This window comes from Ochotona curzoniae, unplaced genomic scaffold (assembly GCF_017591425.1).
Source record: "Ochotona curzoniae isolate NIBS_2020 unplaced genomic scaffold, NIBS_Ocur_1.0 contig_2927, whole genome shotgun sequence".
Lineage (NCBI taxonomy): Eukaryota > Metazoa > Chordata > Mammalia > Lagomorpha > Ochotonidae > Ochotona > Ochotona curzoniae.
The window spans coordinates 8278800-8295994 of record NW_024465654.1 but is presented as its reverse complement, the minus strand read 5'-3'; the positions used below and the strand labels follow the sequence as shown (position 1 = coordinate 8295994).

At 54.9% G+C, this 17195-nt stretch overlaps 4 protein-coding genes across 8 annotated transcripts in view; 1 reads left to right on the top strand and 3 right to left on the bottom strand.

The window, feature by feature from the left end:
• Positions 1-94: 94 nt before the first annotated feature.
• Positions 95-1322, bottom strand: CCDC184 (coiled-coil domain containing 184). The gene has a single exon (XM_040978978.1). The coding sequence runs from the start codon at positions 1199-1201 to the stop codon at positions 662-664; it is 540 nt and encodes a 179-aa protein (XP_040834912.1). The 5' UTR covers positions 1202-1322; the 3' UTR covers positions 95-661.
• Positions 1323-5332: 4010 nt separating this feature from the next.
• Positions 5333-6282, bottom strand: LOC121155602 (proteasome subunit alpha type-6-like). Its single transcript, XM_040979042.1, has one exon. It carries the CDS (start codon positions 6209-6211, stop codon positions 5471-5473), a length of 741 nt encoding a protein of 246 aa, XP_040834976.1. The 5' UTR covers positions 6212-6282; the 3' UTR covers positions 5333-5470.
• Positions 6283-7450: 1168 nt separating this feature from the next.
• Positions 7451-12908, top strand: ASB8 (ankyrin repeat and SOCS box containing 8). 2 transcript variants are annotated; one of them, XM_040978958.1, is made up of 4 exons: positions 7451-7487; positions 8498-8661; positions 10121-10225; positions 11226-12908. In XM_040978958.1, exons 2-4 carry the CDS (start codon positions 8533-8535, stop codon positions 11856-11858), a joined length of 867 nt encoding a protein of 288 aa, XP_040834892.1. In that variant the 5' UTR covers positions 7451-7487; positions 8498-8532; the 3' UTR covers positions 11859-12908. The 2 variants fall into 2 exon arrangements, with proteins under 2 accessions (XP_040834892.1, XP_040834893.1); XM_040978959.1 differs by lacking the exon at positions 7451-7487 and adding an exon at positions 7909-7942.
• Positions 12909-14309: 1401 nt separating this feature from the next.
• PFKM (phosphofructokinase, muscle) overlaps positions 14310-17195 on the bottom strand; it is a 29093-nt gene continuing 26207 nt past the window's right edge. For 3 of the 4 annotated variants that reach the window (XM_040978952.1, XM_040978954.1, XM_040978953.1), the window contains 5 exons: positions 16719-16780; positions 16456-16567; positions 15489-15588; positions 15305-15410; positions 14310-14824 (listed from right to left, as the gene is read on the bottom strand). In XM_040978952.1, coding sequence (XP_040834886.1) covers positions 14680-14824; positions 15305-15410; positions 15489-15588; positions 16456-16567; positions 16719-16780 — 525 coding nt within the window. In that variant the 3' untranslated portion in view covers positions 14310-14679. The remainder of the gene's footprint in view (positions 14825-15304; positions 15411-15488; positions 15589-16455; positions 16568-16718; positions 16781-17195) is intronic. The other variant, XM_040978955.1, reaches the window with a different exon arrangement.

Here is a 17195-nt window from a genome sequence, read left to right as displayed (position 1 = left end):
CAGGAGAGACAGTTCTGCTGCAGCTCCGAGAGTGCCTCAAATGTCCCCCTAGGTCTCTGCTGCCTGTGAGAGAGTGGGAGCCTTTGTTCTCTAACCCCAGAGAGAGGAAAAGCGATCCCGTGCACAATCCAGAAGCTGACCTATTATTGTGTCTTCATGCATATTCGTGGCCAGCTTCTCCAGGCGCACCCTGGGAACCCCTTTCCACTTTACCAATCACAGCGCAGACTCGGGGAGCTGGGGTGGGGTGGCGACTTCTGCAGAACACACAGTGTCTGGGATTCAGCACAGGGGCACCTTCCTATTGCCAGAACAGAATCTGCCCCCCGCCCCCCATCCACTCACCCAAACCCCCGGACCTCCTTAATTTCTATGTAAATGGTTGGAGACGGTCGGCTGTAGTCCCAGAGGAGTCCTTGTTCGGAATAGAAAAGGCAGGGTTCTATGTACACAAGCCAGGGGTCCTCCGGCCGTCCTCTCGCGGAAGCTCACCTTTGCACAGCCCCGCAGGGTCTCGCGGCGGGTAGCGAGAGCCGCTGTCAGAGCTCCCACGAGCCAGCGCCCTGTAGACCCCAGCCGCCAAGGCGTCTCTCGGCCCTGCCCGTGAGCAGCCGTCGGAGGACGGTGTCCGACCCACTACGGCCGGGGCGCCCCCGGGGCCTCACAGCCCGGCCTCACCCCCGAGCCGCAGCAGGGCGTCGGGCGGGTCCCGGGGCTCCAGCGGCAGCGCAGCCTTGCTGCCTGCGCCGGAGCTCTCGGGGCGCTCCCGGCAGCCGGTGGGAGCGGCGGAGCGGGGCCGCTCCTTCTCCTCGGCGTCCCGGTCCTCCGGGTCCTCGCTGGCGACTGCCTCCGGCGCAGGGCACTGTGGTTCCCGGGGGTTGCCAGCGCAACGCCCCTGGCCGCCTTGGCGTGGTGCCGTGGTCATGATCCGGCACATGGACACGATGGCTCGCTGGTTCGCGCACACGTCGTCCGAGAGCACCTGGATGTGCGAGGCCTGCTCGTCCAGGGCGCCCCGCATGGCCCGCACGTCCTCGAACAGGGCCTGCAGCTGCGCCTTCAGGTGCTCCATCAGCTCCTTCATGCCGCCGTTGTACTCGCCCGAGAGCACGTCGCCCACGGCCGGCACGCTGGACACCTCCAGGGGCGCCGGCACGTCGCCGCTGTCCTTGGTCATGAGCTCCAGCGGGCCGTCCTCCATGGGGTCGGGGGCGCGTCCAGCTCCGATGCGCGGGGCAGCGGCTGCGGGGGTCCCGGGGCCGGCGCCTACCGCGCGCGCCCTGCCCACCTCGCCTCGGGGCTGTTCCCGAGTCGGCGCACCCCGCGCAGCGCGCGCCCGCCGGTGCCGTCCAGGCCGAGGCCGCGGCCCGGGGCTCGGGACACCCCCCTCCCCAGCCAGGCACGGGCGGCGCCCGCGAGTTCGGCGGGGGCGCGGCTCCGGCCGCGCGCCCAGCTGCTGTTTCCAAGGCGACGCACGGCACGTAGGTGACGTGTCTCCGTGGAAACCGGGACGTGGGGCGGGCGAAGCGGAGCGGTGTGGCGCCGCAGTGGGCGGGCCGGGGCGCGCCGCCTGGCGTCAGGCTCCGTCAGGCTGCCTGCTCCGTGTCCTGCGAGTCCGTGTGGCACCTGCGAGTCCGTGGCTCCGGAGAATGTGGTGTTGTGAGGACGGCATCGTGCACGTGGCCACTTCAGGAGTCCTTGGACTAGATCCTTTACGCCGTACCTCCAGCAGCCCAGGCCACTCCCTTTCTGGAGCTGTGCTGGGACCTTCTGTGTCTGAGGGCGGGGGCGTGGGAGAGAAGCAGAAAGGATCTGCAGTTCGAAATGGAGTTCTCACGGGCGGACGAGCCCGGAACCGGTGCGGCCGGGCCGGAGACCCAGAGGCGGGTCAGACCTGCGCCAAGCGATTGAGGTACAGGAGGTTGCGGAAATGCTCAGTAGACATACTCGAAGGTGTGGCTGATAGTATCGGGCGGGGCGGTACTCGGAAATTTGGTTTCCCCCAGTAAATACACTAAAGATGTGAAATCCTAAGATCCTGCCTGCTGTTGATGCCTTCTTTGCTTTCTCGGGTTTCTGCATCCACCAAGGGGCTGTCACCCTAGCACACCCGCCCCTGGTGCGGGTGAGAACACTGGAGGATTGCTCGTGCCTTGCTCCGGGCAAGCCCAGAGTCTCTCCCGCTTCAGAAAGTTGGCAACAGGACCCCTGGAAGACAGCAAAGCGAGCACAGTCACTGACCGGGCTCTGAGCCTGAGCAGCCAACGACCTGCTGTTACTTGCAGGGGGCAGGAGGGGAGGCGGAGTGCCGCTATTGCCAAGCTCTTCGCCTAGCGGAATCTCATCTTCAGCTGCACCCAGGCTGCCTTCCTCGTGTCTTCACAGTCTCATAAACTTACCCTGTGAGCCAAATTATGCCCTGCTGCCCAAGGGCCCTAGCTGTGAGTTCCCTGAGTGCACGTATGGGTGCTCAGAGCCAGGGATGGGTATCATCAAAGACTCTGATGCAAGTGCCGGAAGGCAGGGGTACCGCTGACCTGGCGTTTGTAAACTGAGGCTGGGTGGAAGCTGAGGGAGTGGACAGCGGTGGGACCACCTGGTGCCTTGCACTCAGATGGTGGCAGAAATTCTGTGTGAAAAAGAAGGGGCTGGTCTTGGTCAAGCAAAGAAGGGGACACATTTCACACTGTTCTGTGGACAGGGAAGATTGTCTGCCAGAACCTCAGCTGCCAGACCTGCTCTCTAGCCTGGCCCCTAGCTTTCCCACACCTCTCCCTTCCTTCTTGGCTGTGTGAGTATTGTCCCCTGCGGCAAGAAGCTCCACTACTGCTGTATAGCAGTCAAAGCCTCCTCAGTCCATTTCCTTTCCTAACCCTAACACAGCCAGTGGGTTGCAGTCATGGGACCCCTCAGGGATTGGAGGCACAAGATGCTGAAAAGCCATGTGCTGTGGTTTGGTTTCACAGGCCCAGCACAGCGCCTCTGTACCTGTCCGGAGAAGCAGCTATAGATTACCTATATGAAGTGCTGGGCACAGGGCCCGGTGCTGTTGACACCTACTAGGTGCTTGCTGAGGGCTGGATTCTACTAGGGTACTGTGTGTGTTGCAATGTGTGCGGGTACCCACTAAGTGTCTAAAGTGCTGCACAGGGCCTGGTGCTGTGACACCTACTGGGTGCTTGCTGAGTAGTGACTGAAGTAACAGAAGTCTGCCTGAAGAGCTACAAGTCTTTCCTGAGCTTTAGCCTCTGAGGCCACAGAAGCTGTCTGAGTGCTTAGGCTGTTTGCTACCCGCCTGGGGGACCCAGATGGTATTGTGGATCCACTTTTTGTCTGAGCAGGCCATGAATCCATTTATGAAAATGGACCAGCAAATGGAAGACCCTCTCTGTGTCTTTCCCAACCCCAGTCACTTGTTATTTCTAATAAATAAAACTTTAAAAGAAAAACAAGGATGATAAAGTGCCCACCTGCTCTAGTCCCCTTGCCTATCACCAGACCCACCATTAAACTTGCACTGGTGCTGAGGCCCAGATTATCAGCACACCAGCTCAGTGCAATCCCTCCCATCCACCAACCCCCGGTCACACTTGTTCAAAAACTGCATGCTCTCCATACTTTATCTTCAGGAAAGAACTCCTGATTTCCATGCCTGTTCTGCTGGAGTAGATCTCAGAAGAACCCTGTGAGTGGTGATAAGGTTGATAGCTACCTAAGAAAGGGGGTTCCAAGTATGAAGGTTGCTGTGCTTTGAGGCTGGTGTTTCTCTTTCCTATGAGTTCCTGAATGGGCATATTAGGAATTTAGGGCAATTTTCACACTGTTTACTTGTTTTTCCATGTAAAACATGCAAAAATGGTTGCACGCTCATCTCTCTTATTTCCATATTTGTGAATTCAACCAACCACAGATCAGAACTATTCAAGCATTAGCTTCTGTGCTGAGTTTATTAAAATTCCCTAAGCTAAATAAAGCACAACACCCACCTATAGGGTGTTTACATTGTATTTGGCATTAGAAGTAGTCTAGAGGTGATTTCAGGTGTGCAGGAGGTTGCCCTTATGTGAAGACAGCCACGGTGAGGAAGGTGGCAGGTTTCTGGACATTTGTTCATACAGTGTATAATGAGGGTAGTGTCGGGGCCTGGCGCGATGGCGCAGTGGTTAAGGTCCTCGCCTTGCACACCTGGGATCCCATATGGGCGCCGGTTCTAATCCTGGCAGCCCCACTTCCCATCCAGCTCCCTGCCTGTGGCCTGGGAAAGCAGTCGAGGACGGTCCAAGGCTTTGGGAACCTGCACCTGTGTGGGAGACCCGGAAGAGGCTCCTGGCTTTGGATCGGCATAGCAGCGGCTGTTGGGCTCACTTGGGGAGTGAATCATCGGACGGAAGATCTTCCTCCCTGTCTCTCCTCTCTGTATATCCGCCTTTCCAATAAAAATCTTTAAAAAAAAATGAGGGCAGTGCCATGTTCCAGTGTCATTGAAACAAAATCTTTCTTCTTGGTTTTGTAGCCAAGCTCATATATACCTAGGGTTACTTATCCCATTTATTTCCAGGTTTAGGGATTGCTATTTTTGCGTCTTTTTAATTTAATTGACTTTATGCATACATGATTGCCTGATTGCAAAGCCAAAACTACATGAAAAGCTTAAAGACTGATTTATTTATTTTCAGAGTTACAGAGAGAAAGCTCTTCCATCACAAATGGCTACAGCAGTCAGCTCTGGGCCAGGCCAGAGCCAGGAGCCAGGAACTTTATCCAGGTCTCCCCATGTGAGTGACAGGGGTCCAAATACTTGGACCATCACCTGCTGTTTTTCCCAGGTCATTAGCAGGAAACTGCCAAGACAGAAATGTATGTCCATATGGGAAGCAGGTGGCTGCCTGACCGACTACAACTGCAGGACAATGCCAGCCCCTAGATGCTATTACTACTCAATTTTTGATTGTCCTTCCACTGCTTCATTTTGCACAAAGAGAAGGTACCATAATATATTATGGTAGTGATTCTAAAGGAAACATCAGAATACACTTCGTCATGTTGATACCTTCATAATGTTCCACCTTGTGCCTCCCTGTTGATGGATATCTGGGGTGTTTCTGTGTGTTTTCCCTCACAGTGCTGGCAGCAGAGTGAGCTCACAGGCTTTTGAATTCCTGTCAGCACAATTAGGAATGGTAATTCTATGTGATGTAGATTGCCTTTCTCTTTTGAGGTGAGCATGTTTAAGGGCTCCTTGCATGGATTTTTGTTAAAACTCTCTGCTTCTGTCTTAGGCTTGTTTTTTTTTTTTTTTTTTTTTTTTTCCAAAAAGCACTGTTTTTATTTATTTATACAGAGTCAAAACCACTTCAGTGGCAGGAGGGCTGGAGGGGCACCAATATCTAGCAGCCTCCACAATGTTGGCTTGGTGTTACCAAACACACAGGCAAGTGGCATCATGGATTTGGTAAACTAACGACAATGCTTAGTCTCTCTCAGCTAGAGCGACAAGGTGGGCATCAATCTCTGCTTCTGTAAGAATCCTGAATTTGGGATTTTCAACAGTAACAACTCCAACTTCTATTTCTGAAGGTTTGAAATCAATTGACAGGACAGTAGACAGGCATGTAATTGCAGTTTCCACTGTCTGTTCAAATGTCCAATCAAATTTCTTTTTCACCTTCTTCTCCAGGAAGCTGGTTGACTCAGTTTGTTTGACTCCTGCAGCAGTGGCTTTGAACCCACAATAGTAACCCGCAGGATCACACTTGTACACCTGAGGGCCTTGTTCTTCATCTATACCAATTAAAATCATACAACAACCAAGTGGCCTCATTTCAGCATTCTGTGTGTAGACCTGAGAAATATCAGCAATTCTTTTACACAGCATGTCCACAGGAATCTCATAGCCATACTTGTACTTCCAGTTAGCTGCCTCATAGCGTGCCCTCTGTACCTGGGATCTGCTGTCAGCTGTCATTCCTGTCATCACACAGCCGATATTTTCGGTTATCTTACATAAGTGAGTCACCGTACTGGAATCCAACAATTTGTCAGGTACTTTCTTCTGTGTAACAATTACTGCACAGTCTTTCCCTCTGACAGCTACTGACGTCAGGCCTCCCTGATTAATAGCCTTAAAAGCATATTCTACTTGGTAGAGCCGCCCCTCCGGGGAAAAAATGGTAATGTGGCGGTCGAAACCGGCGCTGGACCCGCGGGACATGTTGGCGAACCGCCCCCCTCCGTCCTGCACACTCCCCGGGGCCCGTCGCTCCCGCACCCCGCGAGCAAGGCCCTCCCCGCTTGTTTTTTTTTTTATAAACTTTTTTTTTATAAGATTTATTTCTATTATTTCTTTTTTTGGAAAGGCGGATATACAGAGAGGAGATACAGAGAGGAAGATCCTCCATCCGATGATTCACTCCCCAAGTGAGCGCAACGCCGACACCACGCCGATCCGAAGCCAGGAGCCTCCTCCGGGTCTCCCACCAAGGCCTTGGGACCCTGTACCCTCATGGGAGACCTGGAAGAAGTTCCTGGATCCTGGCTTCGGATCAGCATAGCACCGGCCGTTGTGCTCACTTGGGGAGTGAATCGTCGGACAAAAGATCTTCCTCTCTGTCTCTCCTCCTCTCTGTATATCTGACTTTCCAATAAAAATAAAATAAATCTAAAAATATATATATTTTTTTCAAAGGTGTATTTACAGAGAGAAAAGAAGAAAGAGAGACATCTTCTATCTTCTGGTTCCCTCCCTCAAATGGCTGTAATGTCATCCTGAAAGTGTGGATGATGGCCTTAGTTATAGATTAATAAAGTCATTTCTCCCTTAAGCATCTTCTTGTTACCTGTTCGATTAATCCTGGCCTCCCTCCCATTCCTAAATGGAAAACTAGGCAAATTCCCCCTTTCACGCTTTGATTACGGACAGTTCTTCAATGGCCCCTTGAAGTCAAACGTCTCCAGCTCACGTCACTGAGGCGCATCCGTCAAGCCTCCTCAAGTGGATACCTGTCGGCCGGGGAGGCAGCCACTCCAGGGTCAGCGCTGCTTCCAAACAGGAGGCCGGAGCGCCACGTGTGAGCCCGTCATGGCGGCGGCAGAAGGGTTCTGCTCCCAGGTCTGCCGCGCGGCCTCAGGTCGGGGCCCGGGGGCGCCCAGGCCGCTGAGGGACGCGACGCGGGATGAGGCCGCGGGCGGACGCGGGCAGCGGCGGGTCGCCACCGCCAGGCCCCGAGCACGCGTGCGCGGCCGCAGAGCCCCGGGGCAGGGAGTCCGGGCGCAGGCTCGCAGTGCGCCTGCGCAGAGCCTCTGGCGCCGCGCCGGGAAATCTCGCCGGATTGGGGTTTGCGCTGAGCGACCCGGAGGCTCGCCGCAGCCAGTGCGCAGGCGCGCGTCCGGGTCGGGCACCGTCCGGTCCACAGGGGTCGCTGGTGACACTTGTGCTTCCGGTTCACGCTTGGAAAGCGGCTGTCGGGAACCACCTCGGCCCGGGCCTGGTGAGTGCGGCCTCGGTGCGGGGCGGGCGTGCGGCCAGCCCCGCATCGCCGTGCGGACCCTCGAGGCCGCCACGCGTTCCGTCCCGGGGGCGGCTCGAGCAGGCGGCCGGAGCGCTTTGGCTCGATCCCGGGGCCCCGGAGTCTGGGGTCCCTGGTCTCACGCGAGGCGGGCCGGGCGCGCTGTCGCGAATGCAGAGGAGAGAAAATGTGATATAGAAGGCATTCCCCGGCATTGCGTTTATTTCCCTTCGCCAGCCACAGGGTATCCTGTTGTGGTTGTTGGCTCGGAGTCTTCAATTCACTTTATTTATTTATTTATTTTTATTACAAAGCCAGATATACAGAGAGGAGGAGAGACAGAGAGGAAGATCTTCCATCCGATGATTTACTCCCCAAGTGAGCACAACGGCCGGTGCTATGCTGATCCGAAGCCAGGATCCAGGAACTTCTTCCAGGTCTCCCATGAGGGTGCAGGGTCCCAAGGCCTTGGGCCATCCTCGACTGCTTTCGCAGGCCACAAGCAGGGAGCTGGATGGGAAGTGGAGCGGGGCTGCCGGGATTAGAACTGGCACCCATATGGGATCCTGGTGCGTTCAAGGCAAGGACTTTAGCCGCTAGGCCACGCCGCCGGACCCTTACAGTTCACTTTAAATCTCACTTCCTCAAACCCAAATTCGGCCTCGCTGGTATGAGCTTGAGGTGACTACTGGGCAGGTTGCTGCTCGGACCTCCAACCTTTCCCCTCGGCTCTGCTGCAGACCGGAGGTCTCAGGGGTGCCTTACTCAGACAGACACTGTGTGCAGGGCAGATGGTCCTGCCTCACCACCAGGCCGCCAGTCAGTAGCAGCCAGTGTCGGAGAAGGGCAGGTGCTGGCCTCCCCCACAGCTCAGATGCAGAGCAGACCACAGCTCCGGCTGGCTCAGGGCTGAGAGAGCAGTTCCTTGGCACCTGTAGGCCTCTGGATGTGAGCACACCCGCAGGCCGACACAGCGCTGCTGTCTGTTGCAGGCCCCGCGGAGCATGCTCACGCCTTGGCCAGCCCCATGAGTTCCAGCATGTGGTACATCATGCAGGGCATTCAGAGCAAGTACTCACTCTCAGAGCGCCTGATCCGTACCATTGCCGCCATCCGCTCCTTCCCCCACGACAACGTTGAGGACCTCATCCGAGGGGTGAGTCATGGCGGCCCTTGGGCAGTGGGGGACTGGGAGAGCTGCTGGTCAGCTCTGGCAGATATTGTTGGGGAGCACGCAGCCTCCAGGGTTTCTGGGTGCTTGTTGACTTGACCATTAGAATGCACTTTCTCCTGTGTCTGCCTTCCCTTCCTCTCACTAGGCACAGGGTGTTTTTCTTGAATTCTGTTCATGATGAGCTTCCTGGCTGTGGCACGTGTGACACCACTGGACTCAGAGTTTCGGCCTGCTGTTAGCCAAATGAGGTGGCCGCAGACACTTGAGCTTTTGTCCCTGCTGCGGGGGACATCACACACCAGATTTCCTTTGTTCTGTCCCCCAAACTGCACTTCATTTTGGTTGATTTGAGAGGTGCAGAAGGAGCCCACGTCCTCTGCTTTAATCTCTGAATTCCCTCCGCAGCTGGAGCTGGGCCAGGTCACGGCCTGTAATGGTACCTCCCCTAGCATTCCCAGTGGTGTGTAGTGGGCAGCAGGGACCAGGAGCAGTGCACTCCAGTGTAGGTGCAGCATTCCAAGTACCTCCTTTGTTTTGTACTGAACTTTATTTATAAGGTGAGGAAATCACATACTCTCAGGGACAGAGTGGACAGAGAGGACAGAGAGGTGAAAGGCAGGGCAGGGAGGGCGTCTCTCCCAGTGGCCTGGCTTCGCCTGAGCCTGGGAAGGGAGTACTTACAGGAAAGCTCCTCCAGGTCCCAATGAGGAGCATTCCATCCTGGGAAAAGGGTCATTTAATTGTCAAGGAGGCAGAGTGCTACATAGGCCCTGGGAAGTGTGACTTCCTGTGGGTGCCTGTCGCGTTTCAATTCCTGAGAGATTTCCGACTCCTGTTCTTAGGGGTTGCTAAAGGGTGCGCTGTCCTTCCTGCCCAAGCAAGGACATCCCACCCTCCATAGGAGTGATTGCTGCTCCTGGTTCTGTGGCATTAATCCTGGAGATGCCTGGAGGTTACAGAGGAAATCACCTTAACTGCTGGCTTTCCCTGGGTGCTCACTAAGTGGTGGGTGGCTGGTGTCCTGAGAGCTTGAGTACCCCGTTCTGCATATTACTCCTGTTGATGGGAAGTTGCAGGAAACCTTTCTAGGCCCTAGAAGATGCACAGCAATGGTAACTTGCATGTTTTAGGGTCCTCATGGATAGCCCAGACTAAGTATAGCTGCTTCACAGTCAAGTGGTACAATACAGCTGTGGATGGCTGCACCCGGATCAGGTGGCCTCCGAAAACTCAGCAGTAGAGATGCTGCCATGTTCTGACTCCAGCTTTGCCACTGAGAGTCACTCAGGGCCTTGGGCAGACTGCTGGGACATGACCATGGTGTCATTTCTTCCCTGAGCACAAATGGAAAGCAGGAACCAGGAGTAGGTTCACATTACCAGCAGAGTTCAGTTTTGGACAGGCAGAGCAAAGCCCACTGACCCAGTGTGCTGTCCCACAGGGTGCTGACGTGAACTGCAGCCATGGCACCCTGAGGCCCCTTCACTGTGCCTGTATGGTGTCGGATGCCGACTGTGCCGAACTGCTCCTGGAAAAAGGGGCCGAGGTAACTTTGGACCCACACACCAGTGCTCTGTTGTGACCCTACCTTCACGTGTCTCCCCTTACCCGCATACCAGCACCTCACTGTGACCCTACCTTTATGTGTCCTCACCCGCACACCAGCACCTCACTGTGACCCCACCTTCGTGTGTCTTCCCTCATTGTCACCCTGTCACTTCCACTGATGTTGGCAGTGCTAGTATTAAAACAAACGGGTGGTAATTGGGGTTGTCCCTCATTATCTGGACTATTGAGCTCGAAGGTTCTAGATCCCTGATGCTCAAGTCCCTTACGTGGAATTCTGTGTCATCTGTCTAGCAGCTGTGTCTTGATGTCAACCTGGCAGCGTCTGTCTACTCTCTGGGACTTGCTGCGTCTTCAGGGTGTTGGGTATAGGGGCAGTGTTTCTATCTGGGTACTCTCCATCCAACCCTGGTGGCCTCCTGGCCTCAGCATATGGGGCCTGCTTCCTCCCTTTGCCTCTTTCTCCTGGATTTAAGCTGCTAGCTCCATGGTCCTGGCTGGCATTTTGAGGCTTGTTCATGCTTGTGTGTCATCCAGATCATTCTGACACTGCATTCCTGTCAGCTTGCTTGGGACACCCTACCTAAAGATGGGCTATGGCTGCTGTTTGAACCCACTCAGTGATTCTAAATGAGGCAGCTTGCCAGAGGTCATGAAATTAACTCCATATTGGTGCAGAACCTTTGAAATCACATGTGGCTTTGTCATGGTGTGTTTTCTGTGAGCCCTGAAGCTGTGCATGTGGGCAGGGCTTTGGCTGTGGTAGTTTTTGTTATGGCTGACATGAGCTGCAGGACAACTACAGCCTTCCTTGTGGCTAGTGGGAGGTGCACTGGACTGGCGGACTAAATGGTTCTTGTCCTGTTGCACTTCCACTGCTTGTGGCCACCTTGCATGCTGAGAGTACGACCATGGGTAGTACTTGCAGGGGGCTCTACTAGCAGCCGCTGTCCTGGTGACCTTGCTACTCCCTCTCACAGGTGAACGCGCTGGACGGCTACCACCGCACAGCCCTGCACTATGCGGCCGAGAAGGACGAGGCCTGCGTGGAGGTGCTCTTGGAGTATGGTGCAGACCCCAATGCGCTGGATGGCAACAGGGACACCCCGCTGCACTGGGCTGCCTTTAAGAACAGCGCCGAGTGCGTACGTGCTCTCCTGGAGAGCGGGGCCACAGTGAATGCCTTGGACTACAACAATGATACGCCACTCAGCTGGGCTGCCATGAAGGGCAATCTGGAGAGTGTGAGCATCCTTCTCGACTATGGCGCGGAGGTCAGGGTCATCAACCTCAAAGGCCAGACTCCCATCTCGCGCCTTGTGGCTCTGCTGGTCAGGGGGCTTGGCACTGAGAAAGAGGATGCTTGCTTCGAGCTGCTGCACAGGGCAGTGGGGCACTTTGAACTGCGCAAGAACGGCACCATGCCACGAGAAGTGGCCCGAGACCAGCAGCTGTGTGAGAAGCTGACCGTGCTGTGCTCAGCCCCCGGAACCCTAAAGACACTGTCTCGGTATGCTGTGCGCCGCAGCCTAGGTCTGCAGTACCTGCCCGAAGCAGTGAAGGGCCTCCCACTGCCGGCATCCCTGAAGGAGTACCTGCTGCTGCTGCAGTAGCTGGCACCGCCTGTGGGCAGCACAGAGCAGCCCAGCTCCTGTTGTGTGTTTTATAGGTTTCAAGGCAAGACACCACAGCAGCAACGCCATGCCACCTCCTTCCACCCAAAGCAAGCAACCAAACAAAGCAATTCTCACTTCTGTTTTCTGTTCATTGCTTACGTGGCTTCTTACAGTACACCCCGCCAAAGAATAGGGCCCTTCCTTCCATTCTGGAGAGTCAGCAGTGCTTACCCCTGAGTCTCTAGGAGCAGAGAGAGTATCAAGAGGTGTGAGTTCTTTTGGGGGTATGAGGTAACAAGCCAGAATCTTGTAGGGAGCTTTCCATTGATATGGGAAGACGTTTCTGGAATGCACAGTTAAGCTCCAGGATGAAGACATGCAGGGGCACTCAGGAGGGACGGTCTCCTTGCCCTTATCAGCAGCCCTGGCACACTCTGCCTCAGTGCTGTGGGAATGCCTAGGGCTTGGGGTAGTTTGGCAGTTCTACTTCAGAAAACGTACCTTGCTGCTTCCCACAAAACAGAGGCTGTGTGGGAGCTTAGAACCTTTAAACCCTGGAAATTTTGCTTCTAATGCTCCCAGTGCCTCTGGAACCATGGCCTTCCCAGCTGTATGCCATGTGCTTGTGGTACAGAGGAAAGGTGTGGCCTGGCTCTGTCTCCCATGGCCATCTGCATTCCCTGTGGAAAGCTTGCTCTCTCAGTTGGTGTTTGTTGCCTTGTCTGGGATTCTGCTTTGTGGTAATCACAACGGGTGAGGGTGCAGGTAAAGAGTGAGGAAGAGCATACAGAAGCCTCATGGTGGCTGCTTACCCCAGTGTGTTTCAGTAACTATGTGGCCAATGACACTGTTCTTTTCTATGTTCCTAGGGTATCAAATCCTCACTGATCTTAGATGACCTGTGTGCAAATTTGAAGAAACTTTTTAAGGCAGTTGAGTGGGATCTGCTGACACCTAACTTGGGAATAGTGTGGTCTGCATTTGTCCTTTGCCATTGATGTTTTTGTCCCTTTACAACGAGAAGAAATAAATAGTTCAAAAGGCACATTTGGTAATTTCTATAGTTGTTATGTTTCTGCACTCCCTTCGTCCCTCAGGCCCTGGCCTTCTCTGTCTGGTCCAGCTTTGCCCCTAGCCACAGTGGCAGCTGCTTCAATGACACCAGGAATGATAGCCACTGCTTTGGTGGTAGCTGTTACATCCAGCTTGGATGAGAGCAACTAGGGACTTAGGAGCTCCTGACTTGCTTCTGATACTTAAAAAGAGTGGGAAGAGGAAAACACTTTGTCCACATGGGGAAAGATGTTGCCTGTTTTCTCACTTATTCATGATTACTTGTGTTGTTGATGGCTAGTCATTGACCTCATCTTTACTTAGAATTTAAATAGATTTCCTCTTTAAAGGTTTATTTAAAAGGCAGTTTGGCAGAGATCTTTATCTGCTGGTTCATTCCCCAAATGCCTGCAACAGCCAGGGCCAGGCCAGATCAAAGCCAGAATTCCACCCAGGTCACAACAGCAAATGAAGTCCCTGGGTCATCATCTTCAGCCTTTGTAGGTGGATTAGCAGGAAGGTAGACTGAAAGTGGAGCAGTCAGGGCTCGAACCAGCACTCCCAAGTAGGAGGCCAGAGTCACAAGTGGCTATTCATCTGTGCACCACATGTGGGGGCCCCACTCATTTATGGCTGTGAAAGAACAGTACACATTGCCTAGGGTTTCCTCTGAGCAGCTTTCTCCTAGGCCACATTTCAGTCCTAAGCTTGCTGCTGCTCTTCTGAGTAGCTTGCCACTGTGACACAGCCCATCCCTCCCTGTCAAGTGACTCTAGAATTAAAGACTGTAAAGAGAGCCTGTCCTTTCACAGCAGTTAGCGCTGGACACACTGGTGCACTGTGCCTGAGTTCTTTCACTCAGTGTGATAGCCTCATGGCATTTGAATTTGAGAAAAACAAACTGCTACAGATTTGAAATCAGAACTAAGTCTGAGATCCAGTTTTTTGAAAGACTGCATAGCTGGCAGACCCTACTGAGTTCTCAATCCCCAAGGTCCTCTTGTGAGAGGAGCTGCCTCCCCTCTCACCACCAAGCTACTTGTGGGATTCAGTGATGTAACAGGCCTAAAACAGCCCTTGACGTCTGCTGTTCATTTCTCTTCCCCACAGAAACAGGCAAGGGACATTTGGCTTTAATTTCTCATCTGGATGCTGGTTTTCATGGCAGGAGCCACCTTCCCAGTCAGAAGGGATGCATGGGACACACCTGTTTTCCCACCCTTCTCAAACTAGGCTGGGAGGGACATGGATACTGCTGATGGTGAGGGTCTGGGCCACAGAGGCAGCTTGATGTGCTGTGCTATGGGACACGTGGGCTAGAAGAGACTGCTAGGAGGCAGAGTCATGTGCACTGAAGACCACAGGCTGGACCCATGGGCTGGGCTGGTACAGAGGTTGAGAGAAGACAGCAGGCAAGCTGGGGCACAGCGACCAGCTGGCGTTTATTTATGTAGTTTGTGTCACTGCACCATAGGTGGTAGAGGAGCCAAAATACTTGATTATCACAAAAAAATAAATAAAGCTTATGTTAAGGGGGGGGGGGGCAGGTTTCACCACAGGGTCCAGCAGGAGCACTACAGGAGTTTGCCTTGGTGACAGCCGAGGCTGGGGCCGCCTGGAGCTTCCACCCTGTTCCCTGTTCCCGGTAGCACTGAGCAGTCTCCCGTACAGGGGAAAGGGTTCCTAGTGACTAAAGAGCTATGAGGCAGGACGGCGTGCAACTAGAGCTCCAGTGCTATCAGACGGCCCTGTCCGTGGCTCCAGGTTAGACGGCAGCTTCCCCAGACCGCTTCCGGGAGATGTGCTCCAGGTGAGCATGCTCTGAGGTGTCCAGGTCTATTTCGTACTTGGCTAGGATTTTGAGGATTGGCCTCAGCTTCAGCCACCACTGCTCCTTGGGGATACGGTGCCTGGAGAAGAGCAAGGGAGCTGGTAAGGGCACTGCTCACCACCTGGTCAGCTTCTGCCAGAGGCCCAGGGCAGGGGGCCTGGGCATTTGCATCCAGAGTTGGCCAGGCGACAGTGTTCCTCTTAAAAGAAGAGTGTGGTTGGCAGTGGCCGGGGAGGATAGCAGAGGACAACAGAGCTACAGAGCATGGTCAAGGAGGACAGCAGAGCTACAGAGGAAGGCTGGGGAGGACAGCAGAGCTACAGAGCATGGTCAGGGAGGATAGCAGAGCAGCAGAGTGTGGTCAGGGAGGACAGCAGAGCAGCAGAGCATGGTCAGGGAGGACAGTAGAGCAGCAGAGCATGGTCAGGGAGGACAGCAGAGTTGCAGAGCATGGTCAGGAAGGACAGCAGAGCTGCAGAGCGTGGTCAGGGAGGACAGCAGAGCTGCAGGGCATGGTCAGGGAGGACAGCAGAGCTGCAGAGCATGGCAGTGAACTCACTCAAAGTCCGTCTGGTCCTTCAGTTCTGTCACAGGCTGGAAGACCAGAGCCCTCTTCCGCATGCCCAGGACACAGCCTGAGTCTGGAGTGTTGGCAAAAATGCGTCCTACAGCAAGGGTGGCTGTCAGCTGGGCACCACAGGACCAAGCCCCCCTTGAGGGGGCATCCACCCCATGCCACCTACCGTTGCGGTAACTCTCTTTAATCTTCCCAGACATCCAGTTCATAGCCTTGGCACCCATCTTAGTAGCAAAGTTCCTGTCGAAGGGAGTTGGGCTCCCTCCCTGGACAGAGATCACATAAGTGGCAGGGGAAGAACTCCAAGGAGCGTGGAGGGGGACATGTGAACACACGTGAGAACCAGCAGGAATGGAAGGGGCAGGGCTGCTGGCTGTCACACCCACTCCCTCAGTTCAGTCAATGCCACTGGGCTGCCCAATTGTCCCTCAGGAGGACAGGAAATGTTACAGATGGCCTGAGCTCAGGAATAGCCCCTGCCCTTGGGCTAATGGCCCTCCTACCCCCCTAGCCCCAAGTGGGACCTGATGGGAAAGGGGTGGGGGTTGGGATAGGTTTTCTTGTCGCCGGGAAATTGCAGACTCCTCACACATGAGCTTGGACCAGGGAGAAGCTTCTATACCACCCAGACAGCTTCTCTCCAAAGCACCCTGTCTTCTGTGGAGATAACTCAGTCAAGTACAGGGTCATCGTTATACTTCACCTTGGCCAAAGGCCAGGGAGCCCCTTAGTGGCATTTCTGCTATTTTGGGGTGAGGGGCTACAGCTGCCTGGGTCGGGGTACAGTCTGTAACAGACCACAATCACATTAGGGAAGCCCTGCCTAATGGCATGGCACCCCAGCACAGGCCAGGCCCTCTGTAGGGCTGCTTGGGTCGGGGTACAGTCTGTAACAGACCACAATCACATTAGGGAAGCCCTGCCTAATGGCATGGCACCCCAGCACAGGCCAGGCCCTCTGTAGGGCTGCTTGGGTCGGGGTACAGTCTGTAACAGACCACAATCACATTAGAGAAGCCCTGCCTAATGGCATGGCACCCCAGCACAGGCCAGGCCCTCTGCAGGGCTGCTTGATTTGAGTGCCCCAGCCTGGGCAGGGCCCTCTCCATGACTGCACAGCACAGCCTCCCCACCTGCTGCATATGACCCAGCACGTTCTTTCTGCTGTCGAAGATGCCCTTCCCCTCCTCCGAGTACAGGTTGAAGATGAAGTCCGTGGTGTAGTTCTCATTGCACTTCTCGTTTCTGCCAGGAAGGGCCGGACCTGACATCCCACTCCCACTCCCCGGGGCTCCATATATACTCCTCAGGAAGCCACAACCAGGAGTCCTACCCCCCCAAACCAGTCTGTGGGTTAGGGGCAAGGTCCACCTCCCTTATTCCCAGGAACCAGCACCTGAGTACCAAGCCTCTCTTCACAGTTGTCTTCATCTTCTGCACAAGATGGTCAACGTTCGCCTGGAAACAGATGTTAGCCGGGCCTGGTGGGAGCTGGGAATGTAGGCGGGTGGCCCGGGGTTCTGGCAGCCTCATCCTGAGCTCTGCCCCTTCCAGATTCTTCAGACAGACCCTGGGCAGCTCCATCACTGGCACTGCACAGCTGGCAGGCAGCAGGCTGGAGGAGCTTGGAGTTGGGGGAAGGGATGTAGCAGCGGGGCTGTCCAGCATCTTACACTAGGAGACCCCTCAGCTGCTGACCCACACTATGGGCTCTGTGGGTAAGGACTCCGCAGTCCTCCATGAATCAGGTGAAGGGGCAGGCCACGCGTAGATTTGGCAGAAGGGCACCTGCTGACTAAGTACCTCAGCCTCAGCTTCAGTGTGCAGGACAGCTCTGCTGTGGCTCAACAGAGCAGCATGGCTATGGGAGGTG

Coding starts and splice junctions, on each gene's coding strand:
- CCDC184 (XM_040978978.1), bottom strand. CDS start 1,201: ATGGAGGACGGCCCGCTGGAGCTCATGACCAAGGACAGCGGCGACGTG.
- LOC121155602 (XM_040979042.1), bottom strand. CDS start 6,211: ATGTCCCGCGGGTCCAGCGCCGGTTTCGACCGCCACATTACCATTTTT.
- ASB8 (XM_040978958.1), top strand. CDS start 8,533: ATGAGTTCCAGCATGTGGTACATCATGCAGGGCATTCAGAGCAAGTAC. Junction 8,662..10,120: donor TTGAGGACCTCATCCGAGGG/GTGAGTCATGGC, acceptor GCTGTCCCACAG/GGTGCTGACGTGAACTGCAG. Junction 10,226..11,225: donor TCCTGGAAAAAGGGGCCGAG/GTAACTTTGGAC, acceptor TCCCTCTCACAG/GTGAACGCGCTGGACGGCTA.